Source organism: Sander lucioperca, chromosome 1 (assembly GCF_008315115.2).
Source record: "Sander lucioperca isolate FBNREF2018 chromosome 1, SLUC_FBN_1.2, whole genome shotgun sequence".
Taxonomy (NCBI): Eukaryota; Metazoa; Chordata; class Actinopteri; order Perciformes; family Percidae; genus Sander; species Sander lucioperca.
Genome location: NC_050173.1, coordinates 39,163,037 through 39,188,860, shown reverse-complemented (window position 1 = coordinate 39,188,860; position 25,824 = coordinate 39,163,037). Strand labels below are relative to the sequence as shown.

The 25,824-nt window shown below is 41.6% G+C and overlaps 2 protein-coding genes across 3 annotated transcripts in view; both read left to right on the top strand.

Moving 5' to 3' along the window:
- The window catches only part of hspa9 (heat shock protein 9), a 24,535-nt gene extending 9,891 nt beyond the window's left edge, over window positions 1-14,644 (top strand). The window contains exons 16-17 of one of the 2 annotated variants that reach the window (XR_004898029.1): window positions 30-395; window positions 14,634-14,644. Coding sequence is in view for 1 of the 2 variants with exons in the window: in XM_031319283.2 (XP_031175143.1) it covers window positions 30-104 (75 nt within the window). In the remaining variant the exon portion in view is untranslated. Of the gene's footprint in view, window positions 1-29; window positions 1,102-14,633 lie in introns of those variants that run through there. The other variant, XM_031319283.2, reaches the window with a different exon arrangement.
- adam19b (ADAM metallopeptidase domain 19b) lies at window positions 5,884-25,691 on the top strand. Its single transcript, XM_031319623.2, has 23 exons — window positions 5,884-6,176; window positions 6,434-6,546; window positions 6,673-6,743; window positions 14,483-14,561; window positions 14,777-14,853; window positions 16,319-16,520; window positions 16,630-16,695; window positions 17,167-17,238; window positions 17,360-17,526; window positions 17,747-17,831; window positions 18,080-18,219; window positions 18,383-18,560; window positions 18,652-18,741; window positions 19,811-20,006; window positions 21,604-21,712; window positions 22,035-22,251; window positions 22,495-22,572; window positions 23,126-23,234; window positions 23,348-23,477; window positions 23,593-23,695; window positions 23,797-24,144; window positions 24,232-24,329; window positions 24,422-25,691. Exons 1-23 carry the CDS (start codon window positions 6,056-6,058, stop codon window positions 24,426-24,428), a joined length of 2,856 nt encoding a protein of 951 aa, XP_031175483.1. The 5' UTR covers window positions 5,884-6,055; the 3' UTR covers window positions 24,429-25,691.
- The last annotated feature ends 133 nt before the right edge of the window (window positions 25,692-25,824 follow it).

Sequence of the window (25,824 nt, the reverse complement as noted above, 5' to 3'; positions counted from 1 at the left end):
TGATGCTTATGTCCAACATGCTCCTGCAGATGGCAGCAGAGCGGGACGGCAGCGGCGGCGGATCGAGCTCATCAGATGGTGAGAAGAAAGAAGGCCAGCAGTAGAGCTTTGCACCAGAGTCACTGGGTTTCCATGACAACAGAGGGCCGTCTGGACTGGCTGAATCTCAGTCATTCTCACTATAATATATTATTCTACTGTGTTTTGGCAGTAAATCCTCTAGAGAAAAGATAAATGTCCATGTCCTATGATATATCCTGTATGTAATTTAAATGTCATGTATCTTTATTTTTACAAAGCTGTAAGGTAGTAAAGTTTTTTTTTTTTTGTCTATAACATGATGTAGGTTTCATCACCTACTCCATCTACGCAATGGAATCGATCTTAGCTATCTTGTTCGTATCTTGGCGGTGGGACATTTCAGAATGATGGTCTTTAAATATGTTGGACTTTTTATGTCAGAGTCTTACCCAAGTTCATTCTAGAGAAGCACTGCGCAACTGAATATTTAATTTCTTCACCTTCACTCTTAGAAATCTGTAACAATGCATCTGAAGCACTATTTGTTCCTATTACTTATGTCCTCTGAGGTTTTTTAAACAGGCCAGAGTAGTACTGAGTAACGTGGGGGGAGACAGAGTATAAATACAGCTGTCTATGTGAGGGTCATATTTGATGTAAAAGAACGTAAGGACTTGATTTGTGAGATGGCCCATCTTAAAGTTCTTTGCATCCTCTTTTGCAGCATTCATCCTAAACAGCAGAGTTTGTAAATTGTAAATCACCTGTCGACTACAGTCAAAGTAGAAATCTGTGAATCTGGATGTGGAAATTGCGCAATAGAGGATGAGACCTCATTTGAGAGCGATAGCAGGACCAGGACTGATAGTTGACTATGAGCCAAGCTGTGTCATTTCTCACAAGCTGCCATAAATTGCTCTCTATGATGTGACCTTTGCTACATGCCTGCCATATAGTGATCCAGGCCTGCTCTTTATGTGACTGGAGAACTGAGGCCGCGTTTTGAAGTGAAATTGGGGGGGGGGGGGGTTGTTGAGATACCTTGCTGTTTTTCTAATAAAAATCTGAAATGTGACATTGGTTTGACCACTGTGCCTAAGTACAGCCTCGCTGTTGACTCTTCCACCTAACTGTTAAAGTATTTAAACGTGAGATAAGAGCCTTCACCCCTATTTAATCAAGGAAAGATGTCTGTGTTCTATCTCAAATAAGTTTCACATCTGTGAAGCTAAATGATTAGAATACAGCCCCACATTGCAGACTGAAGTTGCCAAAGGAAATGGAGGATATAAATTATAATCCCTCTCAGAGTAAATGTGTTGTAACATTGTGTCAACCTTATATACTCCAGCTTATGGAGGAAATATTTATTCATAATTCAAATTGAAAGTCCAAAAAGAAAATGAAGCAAGATCAAATTAAAAATATTATTTGACTACGCTACTAGGAAAAATCATGCCATAATTAAATTGAAAAAAGAAAAAGGAAACTGAAAAAGCCAAGTTGATATGTAAAATGATTTATCTTTTGAATTTCCCATTTGGATTTAATATTTGGCTTTTCAATTTCAATTTAACATTTGGCTTTTCAATTTCGATTTAACATTGGCTTTTCATTTGGACTTGACACATGTCAATGTAAATGAGGAGGTGTGGCCCAAAGGCTGGTGGGAGGGTCTGAAATGACGGGTGCAGAGGCACCTTATGAACAGCAGGGGGAGCTGACTGCTGGGGAGCACACTGTTGAGCATCTGTCTGGTGGCGAAGCTGCAGACAGATACTCCTCAACAGTGTGCTTTTGGGCCACGCCTCCTCATTTACATTGACGTGTCAAGTCCAAATGAAAAGCCAATGTTAAATCGAAATTGAAAAGCCCCGCCTTCCCGCAGGCTGCAGCGAGATACACTTGGGCTGACTTGGCCTCTTGTTTCACATGATAGAAACTGATGATGTACGCTAAACACAGACATTTCATGCAACAACAGTGAAGTTTTCATGTAGTTACTATAATTGGGCCCGTGTTAGTGAGGACTAGATTAGGACTGTATTTAAAGCTGATTCTGGTTTCCAACTTCGCCCCAGGTGTGTCTGTTTAAAACACGGACGGAGACAACTTCTCTCTTTTGATTCTTTATTTAATTAAGCAACAGTAGAAACATGGGTGTCGGTAGCTCTGCTACATGTGTTTGTGTGTGGTCAGATCTCAAGGACGCACACACACACAATCTCAACCAGGTAGTCATCGTCCAAACTGCGACCTCTCCTTTTTCTTTCTTTCACTTTTTTCTCCGGGTGGTGCGCGCGGTGTGAGGTGCGTGTCTGCGCTATTCTCCGACATGTACTCACAACAATCTCTCCTGATTGACGGCCTTTTGTACAGCCCGTGTACTTTTTCGCTCATTTGATTTCCGATTTTGAAACGATATCCAAATTTGAAAAATGGGTCATTTTAAACCTTGTTAATATTGATGACAATGTGTTCAAACGGAAAACAAGCCATATTTCAGGAAAAAAACTTGTCTATGATTCTATTGAGAGACTTCCAGCTGACAGCGGTGTCTGTGAGCATCACTGGCCGGCCGGCAGGGAGGCAATCCCGGCCGCCACCAGCTGTCTCAATAGTGAATTTAGTGGTGAAATAGCAGATGGAAATTATGAAAAAGCAATCGATTCTATAATCTAGATCGGGAGTTTGCCGTAGCAGCAGCAGCAAACAACTGGAAACGTTTTATAATTTTTGTCTGCTAGTTCACCACTAAATTCACTTCTGAGACTCTTTTTAGGCACCCAATCCCACCCCAAAAAACACAGTAATGTAGCACATCAATTTACTGGTGGGAGCAAGTCTGCTTTGTTAACAACCAATGCTTTGATAAGGGTGAAAATGAGTGCAAGTTAGTGCATGAAATTAGCTCTGTAGGAAGAGCATTCCGCTGATTTATAGCCACAAAGGAGAATGATGTCCTCCCAAATTCGTTTTGCATTGCGGAAGACTACATTCGCCCCTTGTGGCTGATCTAGTTACCCGTGTTGTTTTTTCAGAGCAGAGTGTAACAGATCTTTTCAGAGGAGGAGCAGAAAATGAAGCAAACATTTGAGTGAAATATAACAAGATTTAGCATGTCATATTTAATAAGAATATGACAGTGATGGTAATGATGTGGCTTTTGTCATGGATCTTGAAGGCACTTTTATATAATGATTCAAGTGGACTTAGGGCTGTTTTACATGCCTGAGACCAACTTGAAATACAATATAAAAATGTGGAATAATCATTGTCTGGCCACAACGGTTGAAGTGGACCCATACAAGCAGTGGGCAGATGATAGAACAGCTTGTTGTAGATAAACAACATGCCACCCATGAAGCTTAGTACACTTGAATACTTTGAAAGAGCTTTTTCTGAGACTGAAGCCTTTTGATGATTGACTTTGTACAATGACTCTCTGCCAGGCGCAACATATTCTTACATTTTTACATGTTAAACTTCTATCATAATGTTCCTTCGGATGTTTTCTGCTTAAATCAGTGATGTTGCCCGTCATGTTCAAAGGGAAGCAGAAGATTTCATAAGCTTTCAGCGGTGGGTGTTGCGGACATATACTGTACACAGCAGTTTAATACTGCCCCAGACATCTTCCCAATCCTAGTCTAGTGCATGTAGCTCTCCTAAAGTTGCTTTACCAAATATATATCCTCATTTGATATCATGAATAACATTATTCAGAAGACTACCATCACTTGATCTTTCAGCATGTTTAACATGATTCGTCTCGGCCCACTGTTTGTTTTTAATCTGTGTGTGGCCTTTTTGGACTCTCATCTATCCTTTTTTGTTAAGGAAGCAGAGTTTCCTAATGGTTGAAATTTGCTGATACAGGACACCTATCTGCAATAGTGTTAAGTATCACTTACAGTTTAGAGTAAGAAAGCATATCTGAGATAGGAATAAGCAGAGTAAAGCAGAAACCAATACCTTTCGCAGTAGCGAGTGGCCTTGTCTTGCAGCCAGGACACCATTTAGAGATGTGAATGGATTCGGCAGCCTGCACTGTCATCAGTGCTAAGAATAACGCACACACCCTGTGTGCACTCTATCCTTCTGACATGTGCTCTGTGGCATATTTATCATCGCACTTATAAATGACCGGTTCAGTATGAATGGCTGCTGGAGGCTCAAAGTGGTAGGAGCCAACTGTATTTTGATACTGTAGTAGGCTCGGTTACGGCCGGACATTACAGCTGTATTTTTGGTCTCCTGACCTTGTTAAAAAAGCATGTAGCTTCTCTACTGTACGTTATGTAACCAGGAGTCAACAGCATTTTGGATCTGTCACAGAGGCCTGCTTGTTTTAATAAGATCTCTATAATGAGTTAATGAACAATTACACACTGCACTTCAATTAAGTAAGATGTACAAAAACACATTATGATTGCAGAAGTTGCTCTTTTCTTAAGACATAAACTGTGTGCAGGGATCAGTTCACTTGGACCATTGCCGACACATCAATGACTCAACATATGGCCTTATAGTATAGATGGTTTCTCAGTAACCAGAACGTGTTGAGGTAAGTGGTGCAGTTATTTAAAGACGGCATGTGTTTACATGCAGGGCCTACACTTAATCCTGTGGGACTCCTGCTTGGAAAAAACTGAGGAAATTTGATAACAACCTCAGTAAAATTGTACTATAATAGCTCTTTTAAAATATTTCCTGTGCTCAGTTCTGATTGGTTACGTAACCACTGACTGACTGACGCTAAGTTGCATTCACATCATATTGTAAGACTGCAATTCCAAGCAACCGAGTGGGGAAAAATGTTCACGTAAGCCTCGGAGACGCATGAATTTCTGACAGCGACGATATCTTCCACTTGTTGAAAAGAACCACAGAAGTGTCAATAAACTGATACCAACATGGCCGCAAAGCCACCATCATTGGCAGTAACAGCTAAATAAGATCCATTGGTACTGTGATGTGTAAGATACACATGGTGTGACTACAAGGCTGGCAGTTGGGATAACCATTTTGGAATAATTCATGAACACTCCCAAGTCGGAATAACTGGAAGGTTTCTTGTTTTTCTCATTCTGCCAACATTGTGTGAATGCACCATTATAAAGTCAATATAAAGAAATCAATTGTACACATAAATATCAGTTTAATAATCATTAGGAGGACTACTTAGATGATGAAAACAGTTGTATAATGTCCTGGCTCTAAAGTAGGAGAAGATAACCGTGATGATATCACAGTGATGTCACTTGGAGACTACAAATTTGCATTACAAACTGGAGATGTGGAGTTTGTAAGATTTAGGCATTAACCAGGCAGGGAGAGTCCAAATGACATTTTTTTATTTTTATTTTGCATGATGGGAAATGTATGATCCAGCATTTCTGGACCTTGAAGCATACTAGGACTAAAAATTTGAATATCTCTACTGCTTCAATTTTGACCATTCTTTTTTGAATCTGTCTCTTGTTAATCTGTCTCTTGTTAATCTGTCTCTTGTCTAACTATGTGAAACTGCCTGGTAGAGTTTTTGATGCTTTCTTTCATCATTAGATTAAAAAAAATTATAGATCACACGAATAATTGCGTATTTCTCCTTTAAAAGACAAAAGATTAGCTATAATGCTCCATTAAAGTGGCCACATCGCCTCATTGCATTTCTTATATTAGTCTAATCGTGATTTCAGTGTCTTGTTGCTCATCTTGTACATGTTTTCATCATATCTTGTGTGCATATCGCCAGCAGTATCTCTCCGTGTGTGTGTGTGTGTGTGTGCGTGCGTGTGCGTGTGCGTGTGTGTGTGTGTGTGTGCCAACGAAGGGGAGGGGTTGAGAATGAGAGAGATGGGCGCCCCGCGGTCTGACTGCAAGCATCTCATTCAGACGAGCTAGCAGCGGCCGTATCGCGATGTCACACCGGCGGCGTCTTCTCCATCGGATGTGAAACAACCAGGCTAGTTTACCGCACATTTATGTCTCAGGTCAGCACATTCATTTGGAGCCGCCGCTTGTTGTTAGAATGCGTCCAGGAGCGCGCACTCCTCCGCCCTATGCTGTGCAGTCCTCTCTGTGTCTGTGTCTCTTAGTTTTCCTGCACCGTGTTGAGGCTGCTGCTGTATCTGAAGGCGCTGTTTACAATGGTGAGTCTGATTGTTTCCTGGAGCGATGGCTGACATTGGAGTTGTACATGTGTTGGAAAAACTAGACCGACAGTGCATTGGATTGCATTTTTTTTTTTAAATTTAAATTTAAAATGTCACTTGTGCATGCATAATGTTAATATTAGTCAATATGTCCATAATAATAATTGAAAGAAAATCAATAGCCTAGTTCATTAAAGTGCCTTTATGCTGCAGACCACCTACAACATGTGTCATGTTTCCGTCTTTTTCATAAGGAGAACATAAGCAGGGTTCCCTGAGGAGCATCCTTGATCATGTCCAGAATTATGAGATTACATATCCCACATGGCTGCATCCTCACAGACACACGAGGTCTGCCGACAAAGAGGTGAGTCTGTCTGTCTTTGTCTGTTTCTCTGCTCATTTCACTGTCCAAATTATAAAAAAAATTTTTTTGCCACATGTAAGTCAGCTTTTGTTTGACCACTTGCTGCAATCTCTGTTTTCCTCCCAGCATCCTGCAAAGGCACAGATTCTGATCTCAGCTGAAGGCCGGGAGCTAAAACTACACCTGGAGAAAAATGAGTGAGTGACTTTAAAAGTGCAGTACACCTCCTTTGTGTTTCCTACAAAAGATTTAAGTAGTAATGTCTGCACTTTAGTGCTCCTAGGTTACCAAAATGAGTCAAAAGCCCCCCAAAAAATAACCAAAATTGTACCAAACTGTTCCCATGTGACTGTACATTGAGCTTTGTATTCTTAGACTTCCAGAAGATGCCCCGTTTATTTGACCAGATGTTAGCTGTCACATAGACACATTTATAAGGTCAGTGGCCCTGTGGGTGCAGAGACGGGAGATGAAGGGAGGAAAGGAGGTTGATGGTTTTGGACGACAGAGGGTTGACACCCGATCTGTGTGCCTTGGGCAAACAGGAAGTAAGACTGTGCATCTGCACCTAACATCCTGTAATCTGATGGAGCGGTTCCTGTCCAGTAACAATGGGATGGTGATAGGAAGTATCTCCCTGGTTTAATGGACAGCGCGATCACTGGGCAGGACAGCAGGGAGGACTGGAGCAGTGGAGATGTCAGAGTTGTGGTTCATCACTTTTGGATTTGAGCCAGCCCACAAGTGAAATGGGAAGCTTTTATGAACATTAGAAATGAAGTCCATTTGTTACTATCAGTTGCTCTCTCCGTCACTCATTCACTCACAGGCACACACATTAACAAACCACGACTCCGCTGTGTCTGACTGGACGTCCCCTAAGGGATTTGCCCCCCCCTTCCCCCCTGCTCTCCCTCCCCAGCAGGTGGTCACACTGTTAGATGTCCTCCTGGGCAAGGAATTTTAATCAATCACACACAGTGTTTGTCCTCCTAAAAGAGAGGGACAGAGAGAGACGAGAAAAGACAGAAAGTTAGTTTGAGATACATTTGATAAAACCTTTTCGAGTTCCTCCACATGTAGTAGAGATTGTGTTAACTGATATCTATATTTGCAGATTGTTCCTAGAAAGAGGAAATAGTTGTCATACGTGGTGTGGGATTTTCCTGTGTTTGTTGCTGTTGTTGTGCTGTCAATATTTTTAACTTTTTTTTGTCATGGTCCCTTGATGTGATTTGATGCCTGCTGCAGATCGAGTTTCCTTCAGGGTAATAAAGTTGAAAGTTGAAGTTGAATACAATACAGTAGAACAATTCTAATTCCTTGTCAAATATATTTTGACACCATAAAGTAACAAAAAATAGCCGGTGCAACACAGATGTTTTCTTACTTGATAGTTTTATTACTTAAGGTGCAAAACAGTGACTTTTATTACTTAAGGTGCAAAACGGTGACTAACGTTTCGATGACATCTTCATATTTTGACACCATTTTTGTGCAACTTCTCAACTGTTTCCTGGAACAGGAAAGCAGTTAAGATTTCTTCACTTCTGCTCCAGTTGCAGTTAGAATAGGAGTGAGGTGAAGTGAAGAATAGGACAGGTACTGAGATGATTTAGAAAAATGAATTGTAGAAATTGTTAATTGCATTTTCAATGATAAGGCATCCAAAAGGATTTAAAGTAAAAACAGACATAGTTTTTATATGTGCCCCACACTTCCTTAGTATTGATTCTGTAATATACTGTGTCTGAGAGCTTTATTGATCATGTAAATACTCTTTTCTCTTTCATTTACTTAAGCTTCAGCCTCCTTACACTTGTACCCTTGGATGCCGCAATTCACTAAGGGACTGTACGAAAATGATTAGAGGGAGGTAGGGAGAGGTTTAATTTTGTGTGGTGTGTAGAATGTTGTAATTAAATAAGAAAATGTTCTAAATAAATAACAATATTATAAGAACTACTGTTCCACAAACATACAACATTTTTATTGAATTAGTTTTTATGCACCTTAGGTTTATATGATTAACTGATTATATCTTGAGATATTAAGAGGGATGATGTTTTCCTAAGTCGAGGGAAGGATTCCATTAAAAATGTTAGTAACTCTTTGGAGGGCCTTTGCGTTTTTTAAACATTGAACCATAAAGTTCAGCCCCCCTCCCCACCCCAATATCTTTCACATGGTCCTCTACAAAAAAAAAAAAAGGGTTTTACAGCATTGAAAGAAAGAGCTTGCCGCCTCCTTTTTGTACACCCATTACCACCAGCCAGTGTTTCCCCTCTCAGCCTAAACAGCAAATCCCACACTGGGTTACTGGGTTTTTGATTTATCCTCTGCTGGCCTAATGTGGAGACACATTTAGCTACGTGAGACTATCTGGGGGGTGAAAAAGACAGCAGTTTGTGTCAGTGAAGATCAATGTCTGCTTTTGGAGAGAAGCCAGAGAAAATGCTGCCAGTGTCCATGTCTGTGTCCTGGCTACTCCCTCTTGTCCTCATTGCCCCTGAAATTGTAACTCTGACAGGCAGCAGATAAGGAAGATCCCAAACTTGCTGTGAGATGGTCTTGATCTTGTCTTTCTGTTTATACTCCTGTGGAATTTTACATCTCATGTTTTTCCGCTCTCTCCCTTTGAATTCCAGTCCACCTCATCTACTTTTGACTTAATGTATCACTTAATCAGAACCTGGAGAAATATAGCTGTGAATGCTTGTGAGCATCAGTACTCCCAGTGGCTGGAGTACAAACTTAATCCATTTACTCCCTCCCCTGCCATGCTTGTCTTTTTTTTTTTTTTTTTTTTAGCTTTTATCTTAATGAAAGGCTGAGGTGCACGCGTAGAGGATTGATTTGGTTAAGAGCCAGGCAGCGGCTAGTGTGCTGACTCAGAGGGAAGGAAAAGGGATGTAAAAACAGAGGGAGAGGAAAATGAATGATGGACCAGAGGAGAAGGGTTGAGGTGAGAAAAAGTCATGGAAAGTAGCGACAGTTGGGGTCAGTTTGGGTGTGAGTTATGTGCGTTTGGTTCAGATATGAATCGTGTGGATATTCTTGCTTCCTCCTCTACATGACTTTCTCTGTTCTTCTGCATAATGCTCTTCCTGCACACCCTTAAGTGCATGAACCTGAATGAAGCACTCCCTTGGAAAATGTACACATCATTATTCCTCTCCTCTCCTCTTCTCCTCACCTCGTATGTCTTCCACTGTCCACTTTAAAGACTAGCACCCCATTCTTTCTCATTTCTTTCCTTCCCTAACCTTGTGTGATATTCCCCAGGGCTCTAGTGCAAGTATACATCTCCCACGCGCTCTCTGCAGTCAGCGTTTGGGAGACTGTGGCCACATGCAGACAGACGACACACACACAAACACACTTGTACACACACACACACACACACACACACAGAGGAGGCCAAAAGAACACAAACAAGGCTGACCTGATGGATCACAGGTCTAGGGAGTAGGGAGCAGGGACGCATTTGCTTGTCCTTGTTTCTATGTTTAGTCTCACGTTGGCTCGGTCCTGTCTGCTTTGAAGTCTTAATGTAGGCGTGTGTGTTAGCCTGTGTGTTGGGGAAACACTCTCACACACACAGGGCTTTACACAACTAGTACATTGTCCTCCCTGTGCAATAAAAGCCTTTTCATCATCCGTTGCCGAGTGGTACTTTGACTTTGCGTCAGCTTTCTCCCTGCCTCCACCAGCGTGCCGTGATGTCATCTGATACTATGAGAGAATGCGACCCACTGACCCTAATGCATTACCCCACGTCCCCTACTCCTCGCTCCCTCCCTCACTATCTCCCAAGTACATTAGCATTACTCCCCCACCCTTTCTCTCCCCTCATGAGGCTGAACCAAGCCTTTGTCTCAGCCTCACTGCCAGACAGTCCTGATTCAGCCAGTATTGCGCTCCTCAATCCCAGCATCTGTCTGGACACTGTGACAGATTTACCAAAGTGAAATTTTAGTCAAGGGTATGGTATATTCCAAGGGTGTTTGTGGTTTAGACTTGTCGAAAGTTGGATGAGAATTCATTTCCACTTTCACGTCTGTATGGTAAATATGTAATACAGCCGGCAGCAGCTAAACTTAGCTTAGCATAAAGACTGGAAACGCAGACTCGGCTAGCTCTGTTCAAAGGTAGCAAAATCTTCCTTATATCACCTCTAAAGCTGATTAACTCATTATATCTTGTTTGTTTAATCCCAGTCTCAGCTGGTTGTCTGGCAGCATCAGGGTGACAATAAGACCCTTGGAGGTAACTGCAGCTGCTCAAGAAATAGTCCTGCCTGTACACTTCTGTAGCAAACCCAGATATAAGGGGTTAATCTGAGAACTTTAGAGGTGCTGCTAGACTGATTTTTTCATTATCATTTATCACTGGACAGAGCCAGGCTAGTTGTTTCCCCCCTGTTTAAAGTGTTTATGCTAAAGCTAAGATAACTGCCCGCTGGCTGTAGCTTCATATTAAAGGTGCCGTAGGTAGGATTGTGAAGATCCAGGACTTAGCCAAAACATTTGAACATCGACAACTTCTCAGTCCCTCCCCCCCATCCTGCTAAAGCCCAAAACGGTCTCCTAAGCCCCTCCCCCCCACAAGGGAGAATGAATGCGTGTGCATGAGCAGTGATTGACACGCAGTTAGATACCCCCCCCTGGCTCTGATTGGTGCATCTGAACAGGGAGCTGTGGATTTTTGCAAATCACACTACAGGCTGTAGGTGGTGCCAGAGGAGCTGGATTTGTTTTTAAATTACCTGCTTCATGTAGTTCTACTGGAACATAGGGTCAGTTTCAGCAAATATGACATAAAGTTAGTTTTGTAAGTCTTACCTACTGCACCTTTAAGCCTACAGACAGAGAGTGGTATCAATTGTCTCAACCAACTCTCAGCAAGAAAGTGAATATGTGAATTTCCCCAAATATTGTTGGCAACAAAATCAGCGTAACTAGTTACTAGTTACTAGTACGCCACCTGTTGCTGGACCAGATAAAACTGATTCGATGTATTTTGTCATAGGACCATGCACATCAATCAGAATATCTGTAATTGTGCCAGTGTAAGCCAGCTGGCTAATTTTCAACTGCAACAAAATAAGCATTTTTAAGACACTGTACAAGCCATGCAGTGCAACAGGAAGCAGCAAAATACTGCAAGATACTGATTAGAATCATTTGACATATACATGCAAAGCAGCAATAATTGATCATTGATCAAAGTCTATAATTATGTTCAAGAGCACGATTTTATTGTGGTCTCATATGGATTTCCATACCGCTCATTCTATCCAATATGGGCATCATAATTCCACACTCAGAAGCATACATATACTCCTAATGTTACTGCATGAAAACAGAAAACAGTTTGCAGAGCTGAACCAATGACATCATGCATAACTGCATGTGCTTTGCAGTTGTCATCATATTCTTGTCACACAGTTAATGATCTATTTACCAGAACTATACTACTGGAGATACTGATGAGGCAAATTGAAACTACATTGTTTGATCGCACCTGCAGATTATTTTGGGTGGTTCCTGTGGTTTTTTCTTCATGCCGGATGACAGATGCATGGTTTCACAACCAGAAATCAACTGTATTTAACCTTCAATAGAAGAGACTAACCATGTCTAAATGTGACAAATGCATTGCTAGGTTTTCGACTTTTCATCAGCATTTTTAGTTGTGTTGAAAACAAGACAAAACTAAAACGCTAAAACTACGCTGGTATTGTGCTTTCAGTAGTGGCAATGGATTTGTTAATGACATGTTGTGTCTATATATCACATGACAGCACGATATATAGTCATCGGTCTACGAGTGTACACAGCTGCTGACTGGCATGGGAGAATAAGGGAGAATGGAGGAGAGTCATTATGTGTCTCCTCGTGGATGAAGCGATCCTTCCTGTATAACGTCTGCTGTGGGAAAAGCTCAGTCAATCATCAGCCACTCTGCCATTCATTCTGCCTGTTATAGCGACAGAAAGGGTTATACAGATGAGAAGAGAGCATGATGGGAATATTCGGGTAGTTACAGAAGCAGGAAAACTAGAGGAAGTCTATAAATGCACTTAGAAGGTCAAATCACAATACGGGCGGAGGGGGGTTTACCCCATTTAGGGTGACATCAGCCGGATACATTACCACTGAGTGATCATTTTTTTAAGTCTTCTCTTAGACTGTGTGTGTGTGTGTGTGTGTGTGTGTGTGTGTGTACGTATACACATACAATCAGTCCCCCCTCTAACCCCAGAGTAGTAATCTGGAGGATGAAGCAGACATTTTCTGTCTTTGACTTGCTTTGTGGCTGATTGCATCAACAGGCTGCCATTGATTCAAGAGGCTTGTCTCCTTCAGGGCATCTGACGGAAGGAAAAAAAGGAAAATCCCCATCATCCCTTCATTTGTCTTTATCATCCTTTTAAAGGAATAATTTGACATTTTGGGTTAATAAGCTTACTCATTTCCTTGCCGAGAGTTGGATGAGAAGATAGATAGCCCCATTCCTGTGAGTGCACTAAATATCAAGCCACAATCAGCAGCTGATTGGCTTAGCTTAGCATAAAGACCTAAAACTGGAATAAATAGTTAGCTGGGCTCTCTCCAACTATAACAAAATCCAGCTACTATCATCTCTAATGCTATGTCATTTCTCTAATACGTACAAAAAGTTGCAAAGTCACTGCAACTAGAGCCAGGCTAGCTCTTAACCCCCTGTTTCAAGTCTGTATGCTAAGCTAAGCTAGCCAGCTCCTGGCTGTAGCATTGTATTTGAAGGGCACAGATATGAGATTGGTACTGATCTTCTTATCTAACTCTCAGCAAGAATGCAAAAAAAGTGTGTTTTCCAAAATGGTGAACTATTCATTTAACTTCAACCTAATGATTTGCACAAATGTTCTCCAGCAAAGATGAAAAGAATAACAGTTAGCCTAATTAACGCATAGATATTACCCAGAGGTAAAGCTACAAGCTGGCTTAAATGTAAAATAGATGAAGATGATACATGATAAATAATAAAATCTTAGTGGGACATATAAGGTCTATCTCGTGTTTATTTAAGACTTAAGTCCAGTCTCTTTCAACCAGCACCACATGCAGGTTTCTCTCCAGCTTGATTTCACCACAGTTACAGCCTGTTTGATGGATCTGAGTTTGACTGTGGGGGGAGATTTAGAAAGACGGAGCAAAAGCAAACCAGCTGTGAGACAGGCCAAGTTTATGAATGAAAACAGGAAGGATGGATTGAGACAGATTTGGAAGGAGAAAGGCAGGAAAACAAGCATCTGTACGAGATGTAAATATTTTGCCGGTAGTCTGAAGACACTCACTCAATCAAACACACAGATAGAGAGTTAGAGGAATGTTTTACCACAATAAAATGTATGTTTCCCTGATTTATCAACCTCTCCTGTGCAGTCTGTATTGTATACTCATGGAGAAAGTCCAGTAGGCTTATATAGAGAAGAATAGGAGGACATTAGTAAATAATAGCCCTGTCAAACAAATGCGGTCTGAACATACCAACAAAGTTAAACTCTCAGCATAGGGAAGTTACCATCTCTTACTTCAGCTATACTTTACAGAAAGTAAAAAGGGTCATTTGGGAAAGGTACATATGGATTTTATTACAATCCAAACACTTTCCCACATTACTCTTTGTATTTGCTCTTATCTCTGCCAGGATCTGTGTCTAAATCTTTAAAGCAGTCTGTTTTTTTGTAGAGTGTCTCTGTCAGAGTTAATGTTTTATGAGCTGTGGGCTGCTGGAGAAACTTCTGTCTTCTTCTGTCTATCTCCTGTTTCCTACAGCTTTTGCTCTGTACTTTTATTTCACCATTGTTCCACCATGAAGATTGAACGTCTGACGCTACATATATTCTCTTGCAAATTGTCTCTGAGTTTGTGCCGTCTTTCACCAGGCAGCTGTTGGCCCCTGGGTATCAGGAAATATGGTACACTCCCGATGGAGCCCGCAAGTCCTCCTCTCCTGCCAGCACTGTAAGTCCATGAAACAGTTTGATGCTCTTAAACTGTAGTGGGGAGCTGTAAATGATCATAGAAGAGAAATAGATATCAGTGCAGTTAATCAAAACCTATGGCAGCAGTATAGCAGGCCATATAACAAGCCTCTCTGGTCTCTCTTATCACTGCACTACCCTGCTTCTCTACATAGAGAGCTGTGTGTTGAGCATTCATTGTCTTTTTTCTTCCAGGGACACTGTTTCTACCATGGGGAGGTTCTGGGCATGGAAGGCTCAAGTGTTGCTGTTAGCACATGCTCAGGACTCAGGTAAGTAAAACCCCACCACGGGTTGTATTCATATAGTTTTTAAATATTTTGAGTTGGGTCCCAATAGTGAAAGACATTTCTTAGAATTCTAAGAAGTCTCCCATAAGACAAAATCCCATAAAAGTGCCAATCTATTTGTGAAGACAGCTACTAACTTAACAGCAGGGAAGAAGACTTTTCTTCAGCAAAGAGGTAAAGAGTTGCACGAAACAGAGCCAAGAGCAGGGCATTTAGCACCGCCCAAGACGATTGTGATCGGTTTAAAGAAATGCCAATAAACCAGTCTCCTATTCCGGAATGCTGTGTGGACTAGCAAGACCTTCCTCCGCAGCGCTGTGGAGGAAGGTCTGGCAAAGCGATACTACTACTTTCCTTATCTTTGATGTTCATACATGTTATCAGCTGAATAAAAACCTGTTTACACTAATACCTGGCTAATATCTATCTGATAATCTCCGATTACAGAAACCATGTTATCAAGTTATTTAAGTGCAGATGCACTTGTTGCCATTTTAAGATCCATACAAAAAAATTCCCTAAGGCATAAGATCATTGTGAACATCATTTTGTCAATGAAAAGAAGATGTAACCAAAGCCTGCACAACTGTCCAGCCTGTGATCAAACCATGGCTGATTAGATAAGATAAGTTGACAGGAAACAGTTGTGTGTAATGTATTGTGCAGTCCAGTAGGTTAGTAGGTCATTGGCTCCAGAGCTGGTTCGTTGAGTACAGCTCAGTGTGGAGATCCAGTGTGTTCTCCTGGTGTGGACCAAGACAGCTGACCCTTCCTGCTAGAAACACTCAGAGAGACCGGCAACGGAGAAGGAACTGGCAAGCACTGACAGAAATCATAGCCATATGTGTGTTTACGTGGGATCAGCGCTCTGCATCTGGAGGACGATGAATGAATACGTCTTCCTACTAATGTAGATTCTCTGGAGAAATGCAAACGCAGCAAAGAGGGACATTGACATGTGGGCGTCTGACCTCTCCAGATGTTTTCTACAGCTGCTTGACCTGCTGCTGAGTGCATGCTCGTGTGTTTGTGTATAGACGTCTATGTTCATGAGGGTTTTTGTGAAGAAGCCAGAGGATTGTCTATCGCTTGGCCTGCCCCAGCTGATCTTCATTTATAAACAGCAGTAAATCGCCTGAGACACTTTGCTCTGTTTCACCCATCCGTAAAACCCCCAAAGCCAAATAAAAAAAATCCCAATCTGATGTGCAGCCATAAACATATTACCCACGCTTCAGTTTGACAATGCAATTAAGGATTACTGTTGCAAGTTACATTTAAATCTGGTGTTTGAAAATGTATTTACAATGTTTGCAATAGAAACTATGATTTCCACAGTATATCACAGCGTGCAGACAGACCGACAGACCTAGCAACCTAATTGGTCCACATTGATTTTCTCGAGCTATGTTTTGATGGAACCAACAGTAGTGTCTTGTTTCCCCAGGGGACTGATTTCTCTGAACACAAGCATCAGCTACCTGATAGAGCCTCTTCCTGTTTCCATGGGTGCACAGCAGCACGCTGTGTTCAGAGCCGAGAGGCTCCATCTACCCAGAGGTAGCTGCCGGCATCACCATGGCAACAAGGAGCATGAGGAGGGGCTTAACAACTTCATCCATGGGATGATGTCACCGCGGAGCGGGAGGGTGCGTTGGGACAGGACGGACTCACAATGATGCCTGAAACCCTTTGCAAGTTTGACACAAAGCATGACCAAGCATATTCTGTATTAAACTGTTCTGTCTCCATTTTCAGGAAAAAAGGGACCTGAACCAGAATATGAAGTACGTAGAGCTGCTGATAGTGGCAGACAAGGCTGAGGTGAGGACACAGTCGTGAATTTAGTCACTTTTTAGAGACATGAAAAAAAACTTATGACACCATTAAATGTGGGAGTACTGACACTGTTTCCTATATTTAGGTTTATTACAATGCTGCATATAAATAGCTCATAAGACAGACAACCATTCACACTCACATTTATACCTACAGTATGGGAAATTTAGAGTCAACAATTAACCTAACCTGCATGTCTTTGGACTAGCTCATAACGGACTATTGGAAATGATGCTAAGTATGTATGATGATAAGTATCTTGTCATGCTTAATTCAGCCGACAGCTAATTTCACATATGTGGGAGCACATCCTGTAAATTTCACCCATCACTCTTTTTAGAGCTAGTTATTGTAAATATAAAGCTCTGAATCCCCCTTTTGAGGTTTGGGAGGATGTAAAACAGTCGTGTGGGTGTGTCATGTTTCTGTGTTCAATGTGGTTTATGTCGTTGGCAGTTTGAGAAGCATGGGAGTAGTCTTGAGAAGACCAAACAGAAATTACTGGAAGCGGCCAACTTGGTTGACAAGGTAACATCTGATGTGAAGCATGAAAACCACAAACCGACACATCTGGTTCACGACACCTATATCTAGCATTGACAAGTCAAATGTGAGATTTTTGTGTGATATATTCTGTCCACAACCACAGTACTACAAGGCTCTGAGCATCCGTGTGGCATTAATCGGTCTGGAGATGTGGACCAGCCAGGACATGATCAACGTTTCAGACAACCCTCACAGCACTCTGGCAGCCTTCCTGTCCTGGAGAGGCAAACAGCTCCGCACGCTCCCCAACGACAACGCTCAGCTCATCACGTCAGTGTCCCCGTCTCCCATTAATCTTCCCATTTGTCATTCTTCACCCTCTCCAACGCTAGTGTCCCCCCTATACTATCTCCTCTAAGTCCTCTGTCCCATGGGGTAGATCTCTTAATTGATTTTATCTTTATTGCGTGAGACAATAAACATCACCAGTTGTATCCCAGTGGGCGTCGTCCAGCTGGAACTAATCACCAGTGGCGTTTTGTGTCTCCAGAGGGAGGGGTTTCCAGGGCACCACCATCGGGCTGGCACCTCTCAAAGCTATGTGCTCCGACTACCAGTCCGGTGGAGTGAACACGGTGAGAGACGAGAGTCTAAACAAACATTAATCCTCTGCGTGCTCTTGAGTAGAGCTCCCATCCAGATGGGGGTGGCTGTAGCTCAGGTGGTACAACGGGCCAATAGTAATTTAGATCAGTATAGTGGAACGCCGGCATGTATCCAGCAATGACAGAATGCCACGAGAAATATATAGCATAAAATATTGTTCTCCACTTCCCTAAAAAATTGACTTTTTTAAGTAATATTTGATTCTTCTTTTGAATAGGACCACTCCGAGTCAGCTGTGGGTGTAGCTGCCACCATGGCACATGAGATGGGCCACAACTTCGGCATGAGCCACGACAGTACAGGCTGTTGCCAGGCGAAGGCCGAAGACGGAGGTTGCATCATGGCTGCTGCTACTGGGTACGATAAAAAAATTAAATACGACCAATAAAAAAAAAAGTTATTAAACTAATGGATAGAAAAACAGAAGATTTGAAAAATGACATAATATTTAATGAAATATTGTGTGAACCAAGCTTTACTGTCCATACTGTGTTTGTGCTTCTTCCTCATCACGAACCAGGCATCCATTTCCACGTGTGTTCAATGATTGCAACCTGAAGGAGCTGAGGAGCTACCTGAGCTCTGGAGGAGGGAAGTGTCTTTTCAACTTGCCAAACACCAGATCCATGTATGGAGGCCAGCGCTGCGGCAACGGTTACCTGGAGGATGGAGAAGAATGTGACTGTGGAGAAGAAGAGGTTTGTTGTGTCTCTTGAATGTTGCAGTATATATTTTCCTTGTATGTTTTTTTTGCCAGGACTCAATGTGCCATGTTTTTTGTGTGTGTAGGAGTGTACCAGTCCCTGCTGTAATGCCAACAACTGCACTCTGAAAGCTGGAGCTGAGTGTGCGCATGGCGTCTGCTGCCATAACTGCAAGGTACTAACATGAGAAACTGACCATCATCTAATCAAATAGAAACACAAAAATCCTTTCATGACTTATGTGTCTCTTGGGCAGTGGTGGAGGAAGTACTGAATCTCAGTACTTAAGTAAAAGTACAAATAACCAGAGACATATTTACTTTAGTAAAAGTAGAAGTACCACAATGGCAATCCTACTTAAGTAAAAGTAAAAAGTACCTGATTTTAAATGTACTTTAAGTATTAAAAGTAAAAGTACTTGCATAACAATTTATTCTCTTAAGGTCTATATTCTAATAATAAAAAAAACAGTAGGCCTATGGGCTGTGAAATTTGAATTAAGTTAGTTTTAGGTTAATGTAATTGTGCTTACCATCTGTGGCCCAGTTTACATTCTGACTTACAATTCTGGTTATCTATCAGGGTGATCTGCATGAAGCTCGACTTTGCATTATTTCCCACGGGACAGTGAATGCTGCACACATTTATCTAGTGGGAACACACGGGCTTGGACAACAAGTACATGGCTTCACAGCTGAGGAGGACCGGGAGTGTTTTTAAGATAAATATACAGGTTGTATATTAACCTTATGTGAACGGATGCTTCACATATGACCCAGCAGAGTATCAGGAGCAGCAGCAGTAACAGGAGCAGCAGCAGTACCGGGAGCGGTACGCGCCTGGCCAATAAATGCTATTGAAGGGCGGGTCTTGGCGTGGCGGTGCAGGAGCCGCTGCTGAAGGCTTCCCTGGGGACTGCAAACGTGTGACGTTCAGGAAGACGTTTTGGCAGGGGGAAAAACTGATCAGAAAATGTAACGGAACGTTGTAGAAATGTAGTGGAGTAGAAAGTATAGATAATTGCTGCAAAATGTAACTAAGTAAAAGTCAAAAGTATGCACTATTGATTCTACTTAAGTAAAGTACAGATACGTGAAAAATGTACTTAAGTACAGCAACAAAGTACTTTGTTACATTCCACCACTGCTCCTGGGCTAATTCTTACTGTCAATTTTTTTGTCATCCTTCTCATCTCAGTGTGTTTCCTAAACTTCTCTTCCCCCTCTCTGTCTCTCATTGTCCAGTTGAAGAGCCCAGGTGTGCTGTGTCGTGCTCCCTCGGGGTCCTGTGACCTGCCAGAGTACTGTGATGGGAAGGCAGAGTCTTGTCCTGCTAATTTCTATTTAGTGGATGGCACGTCATGTGCAGCCGGCCAGGCCTACTGTTACACCGGCATGTGTCTCACCCTGAAGCAGCAGTGTCTCTCTCTCTGGGGACAGGGTGGGTAAACTGAATAATGAATAATCTATAAGTCTTTTGTTCCATAAGGTGGTATATGTACATGTTTACAGTATTGTAAATGGAGCGTATTTTATACATGCATTTACCCCACGTTATTGGGTGCACTTAGCTAAAACTAATGCACTCTAATACCTCTAATTAGATATTTATATCATTGAGGAATTTTTCTGTGTTCATCTTAAAGCTAAAGTCAAATATATTTGCAAATTGGACATTACATTTTGTATTTAATTCCCAAATGCAAAGATGCGTTGTGCCACATGCATTCCTGGCATGTGACACTGAAACAGTGTTTATTTATATTTATATAGATTACGGTAATTTTTTATTATGTAACACTGACATCAGATTGACGGGGAATTCCCAAAAGGAGACTCCTGTTCCTGAGCCTATTCCTCTATTGTTTTGTTGGGATGATAAAAGGTTTGATGGGATAATCAGTTTAAATGTCACCCAACTCTTACAACTCTGCGCTAAGCTAAAACTAATGCAGTCTAATACCTCTATTTATATATTTATCAATGGGGGATTTTTTTCTGTGTTCACCCTAAAGAAGAAGAATACATACTTTATTAATCCCTTTCAATATTACAATATATAGAAATTCAATATTTTCTCCCTGCGTATTATACACAGTCCCGAAATTCACATGCAAACAGGACCTACAGATATGCTTTAAATGGAGAGATGTCAGAACGAGGGGGCTGCCCATGGACAGGCGCCCCAAGCAGTTAAGGGTTATATGCCTTGCTCAAGGGCACCTCGGGAGTACCCAAGAGTTGAACTGCCACCTCTCCAGCTACCAGTCCTTATAGGGAGGTGAACTGGCCCACGGACTGAGCTACTACTGCCCCCTAAAGCTGTATAGTCTCTCAACTATATTTGCAAATTCTTAATGCAATATTTCAAAAATAATACAGATACCCATGTATATGGATTCCATATAAAATCAAAATTTCTTTTTAATGCCCAATTTGAAAATTGCATTGTGCCACCTACAGTCCTGATAGCATGTGACACTGACACAGTGTTTATTTATATTTATAAAGATTAAGGTAATTTTTTTCTATATGTAATACTGACATCAGATTGACATGAATCATATCATCAGTTAAATTGAGTTAAGGAATTCTCAAAAGGAGAATCCTGTTCTTGGGCCTATTCTTCTATTGTTTTACTGGGATGATAAAAGGTTTGATGGGATAATCATTTTAAATGTCACCCAACTCTTAATTATCAATACTGTATACGCACAACATTTCAACCATCAACCAAAGCAGTTAACAATCCAGTGCATGTTGAAGCAGAGAGGCTAGGTAGAGATGAGTCCTCAGTGGGTCACAGGATTATGGATTGGTATTGGACAGTGTCCATAGTCACGTTGTGACAGAGCCTCCCTGGAGAGCCTTTGTAGAACAACAGGAGCCACACAGAACAGTAAGAGATGCCATCTGGTCTCCATCAGGTGGTCACATAACCCACTGTGCATGCATTTACTGCATGTGTGTGTTATTGTGTGTGTATGTGCGGCCATATTTATGTGTTTCTGCACATCTTGTCTCTCCTTCGACAACAGATGGCCGTCCTGCCCCTGACCTGTGTTTTAAAAAGGTAAACGAAGCCGGGGACATGTACGGGAACTGTGGCAAAGATGATTTGGGGAAGTACAGGAGCTGTAAGGACAGGTGAGGATCAAAACATTTTGGTTCGGGCGCCTGGGTAACTCACCTGGTAGAGCATGCGCCCATATAAAGAGGCTTAGTCCTCGACGCAGCGGCCATGGGTTCACCTCCCTTTGCTGCATGTCATTCCCCCTCTCCCTCCCCTTTCAAGTCTAAGCTGTCCTGTCAAAAATAAAGGCCTAAAATGCCCCAAAAAATAATCTTACAAAAAAACATTTTGGTTAATTTACATCTACATTTCCTGAGAATGACAAGTTAGAATTTCTGTACCATTCATTGATCAATCTCACCAAACTGATGATACCCTTTTTGTTATCTCTGCCAGGGATGCTCAATGTGGGAAAATCCAGTGTTTAACCTCAGCCTCCAAGCCCCTTGAAAACAATGCTGTTCGCATAGAAACCACTGTCAGTGTGGGCAACCAGAAGATCCAGTGTATGGGAACACATGTGTACAAGCCTGGGCAGGGGGACGAGGGGGGGCAGGGCGACACTCTGGACCCTGGCCTGGTCATGACGGGCACCAAGTGTGGCGAACACTCGGTGAGATTTACTAAATGGAATTTGTTGTGGCAGAGAGCATGCTTTAGATGTCTGGATCTCTTTCTCTTGAGATGTTGGTTTCTTTTTTACCTGTCAGAAAGCCACATTTAATTGTTTGTCATTTACTAACTTTGTGGCTCCAATCTTCGTAATGTTCATGAAGACAAAATTGTACCACCATTAGGAACTTGCCTATTTTAACTCTTCTGTGACCCTTCCTCACACCTGTCCTTAACGCAACAGATTTGCTTCAATGGAGAATGCCGCAATTCATCTTTCCTCAGAGCTGATGAGTGCAATGCCAAGTGCCATGGACACGGGGTAGGTTCCTATGTGTGTGAGGAAGGATGCCGGGGGAGATTGATTTCCTAGGAGTGTTGGGGAAGATTTGGCTGCCAGCCAACTATTATGCGAAGCTGGCAAACTTGGCAGTAGCGGAATAAGTATTTAGATTGTTTTACTTAATTAAAAGTAGCAATATAGCAAAGTAAAAACACTCAAGTACAAGTCACAAATCTTGCTTAAATAAAAGTACAAAAGTATGATTGGTATATAGATTACATAACTATAGTTGTCAGATACATGTCATGGAGTAAAGAGTACATTATGTTTCTCTCAAATAAAGTGAAGTAGAAGTAGAAAATAGAAATAATCAAGTAAAGTACAAGTACCTCGAAATTATGCTTCAGTAGAGTGGTTGAGTTAATGCACTTAGTTCCATGCCACTACTGAACCTTGGACTTGTTTCCACTTAAAATGATTCAGATGTACTTCTGTAATCCAAAAATGGCATTAATTCCCGTATCTATATGTCAGTGTAATGAATATAAACTTTTTTGTTGTAATTTTAATGTGTAATATGTTCTTTCACCAGCTGTGCAACAACAATCACAACTGCCACTGCGACGTGGGCTGGGCTCCTCCTCTGTGTGACCAGAAGGGGTCAGGTGGGAGTGTAGACAGTGGACCTGTCATCAGCCACAGTGAGACAGTTTTTTTCTCAAACATGCAAATGTGTTTTTCATATATTGAAACTTTAGAATATTTCTTTGAAATTGTGCATTTTCTGACTCTTGTCTATTTTATATTCCAACAGGCAATCTCCTTCCAGTCCTGGTCGTCCTCCCCCTGGTTCTCTTTGTGGTTTTGGCTGCTGTTGGACTCTGGTGCTGCTACAGACATAAACTCCACCCACTAAAAACCTCTGCTCCACCTCCATTGCCAAAGTAGGTCATTCTGTTAAATAAATAATACACTAGTTCTGCTGGCAAAGTACTTTCTATGTTGTGTGGATGTATACATGATGGATCCGTACTTTTGTATTTGTGTTTTAACCCTCAGTTGTTCAGTCCCAGTCGAGGGCAAGCCTCTGTATACCGACAGTCATGTGAACGGTCACGCCAACCCGACATTCTTGCTAAAAAAACAGGACTCGGATCACCTGGTAAAGAAGCCCATTTTGACCCAGACAATAATGCTATTCTCTAGTGTTTGAGAATAATAGAATAAACCACTGAACTTTGTTATGGTTGCATTCTTCCACAGAGGAAGTCCTCTCCTAATCCGAGCCCGTCTTGCTCCTCTCGGTCCAGACACGCTATTGTGCGTCCAGCAGTGAAGCCTCCTCCCGTTCCTGCGTACACTGCAGAGCAGAGAGAGCAAACACCTCCGCCACACATACAATACTCTCCTCAGGGTTACACTCCACCTCCCACTAAATCTGCGCAGCTCACCGAGCAGAGGCGAAACCAGGCACCTCCACCGCCTTCAGGACCTCCACCTTTACCTTCCCTGGACGCCAAAACCCACTTACAGCATTCAGTGTTACCCAAACCCCGACCAGACCCCCCAAACAGACCTCCACCGCCTTGTCCTGTTAACAGGCCGTCAGGGGTGAGGCTTTTTTATATGTTTTTATGTAAAGCCAATTTTGTTCTAGGTAACTGAATGTGAAATGTCTTATTTTTCATTTTAATGTAGGAACAGCAACAAATGAAAGGCCTGCAGGTTACTACTAATGCCCTGCAAAGAGGAAAAGCTGCTTTGGCTCCATCTGCTGGACAGAAAAAGCCAAACAGGTAATTCATCTGGGGGAGTTTTCTAATGTAAATATATACATATATAACCCCTTGTTAACTTCTTTTCTTGTTGTTGTTGTTGCTTCTTTTAGAAACTAAGAACTCAGGGATACGTTGGGGACGACCACTTACATCCAATTATGGACTGCCTCTTTTTGAATATTAGCAGCTGTAACTGTGGGATATGATGACTACTTGACACAATGTGGATTGCAGTGTATGTACATTGTTGTGTATTGAGGGAAAAATGGTAGAATCACAGCAAGTCATAGTACAGATCACAATGAGTATGTTTTAGGCCTCAAATCTTCAAGATTTAGGCTTAATCTGTGTTTTGTAAATGAGCCCTTTGTGCTTGCTTTCACACTTTGAAACAACGAAAGCTGTGATTTTAAGTTTCTGTTATTATCCCATAAGTTGATTGAAATGTGATATTATTCCATATGCACAGCAGTGTTAAATCACTGTTGCAGGAGTATTTATTCACGAAGAATGAATGAATGTTTACAATCTAGCCTACTAAAATGTCTCTTCGAGACACCAAAAAGCATCAGCTGTAAAGGGATGTCTTATATTAAGAAAAGATGCCAATATTGAAGTGCTTGCGCTTCTTATGTGTGAATAAGAATGGGATTTTAACTGGACTTAAGGGGACCAGTGAAAGTCCTACATGCATGCTGTAAGTATATGCTTATGATGAGAGATACATGTCTGATATGTAGCAGGAAATGTCATTTTTTTCAGTTTTGTTATTTGTTTTGTTTCAGTGATGTTATATTGTTGCACTTTGAGCAATCTTTCTAGTGTTAAATACTCATCCGCTGAAGGCGTTTAAGCCTGCAGAAGGTGAGTATTTCATGAAGATTGTGGGTGAATTTGCACCCAAGCTAATTCTTATTTTTTTTAGTGCTGTCACCGAAAATCGGTGATGAAGTCGTCTTTGTCCACGGCAACATTTCAAATAATTGAATATGGGGAAAGAAATATGAGCCATAGTTTTATTAACATGTATCAGTTAAACATCAAAATTGCACCATACATTTTGCATGTTCGTCAGACTAAAACTGTTCAGTGGGAGTTCCTTCATGACCAAAATGCTATAAAGTTACTCTTCTATCTGAGAAGACTATATACTCCAGGCTGTGTAACAGTGAGAACTTTGTAATTACTGTGAGGTACTGTTTAAAATCCTGGTCCATTTGACTTCCCAGGGGATGACCCGCTTTGATCTGTAATCTATCGGCTGCCATCTTTTACCTTCTTATCAGACCTATGCAAACCCTGGGACTGTGCTACACTCTGTGCCCTAAACTGGAAGTCAAATAAACACATGGGATAATAAAACTATGTTATACCTTTTAACTGGTTGTGTTTTGTCAATGCATGTGATCTTGTTCATACCAGAATTGTTTTCTAGATGCAAGAGCAGGCTCCGTAGTAGCTCACTGAATGAGTGACAGACATTAGCATTGTCACACCTTTCAAAATAGCTGCA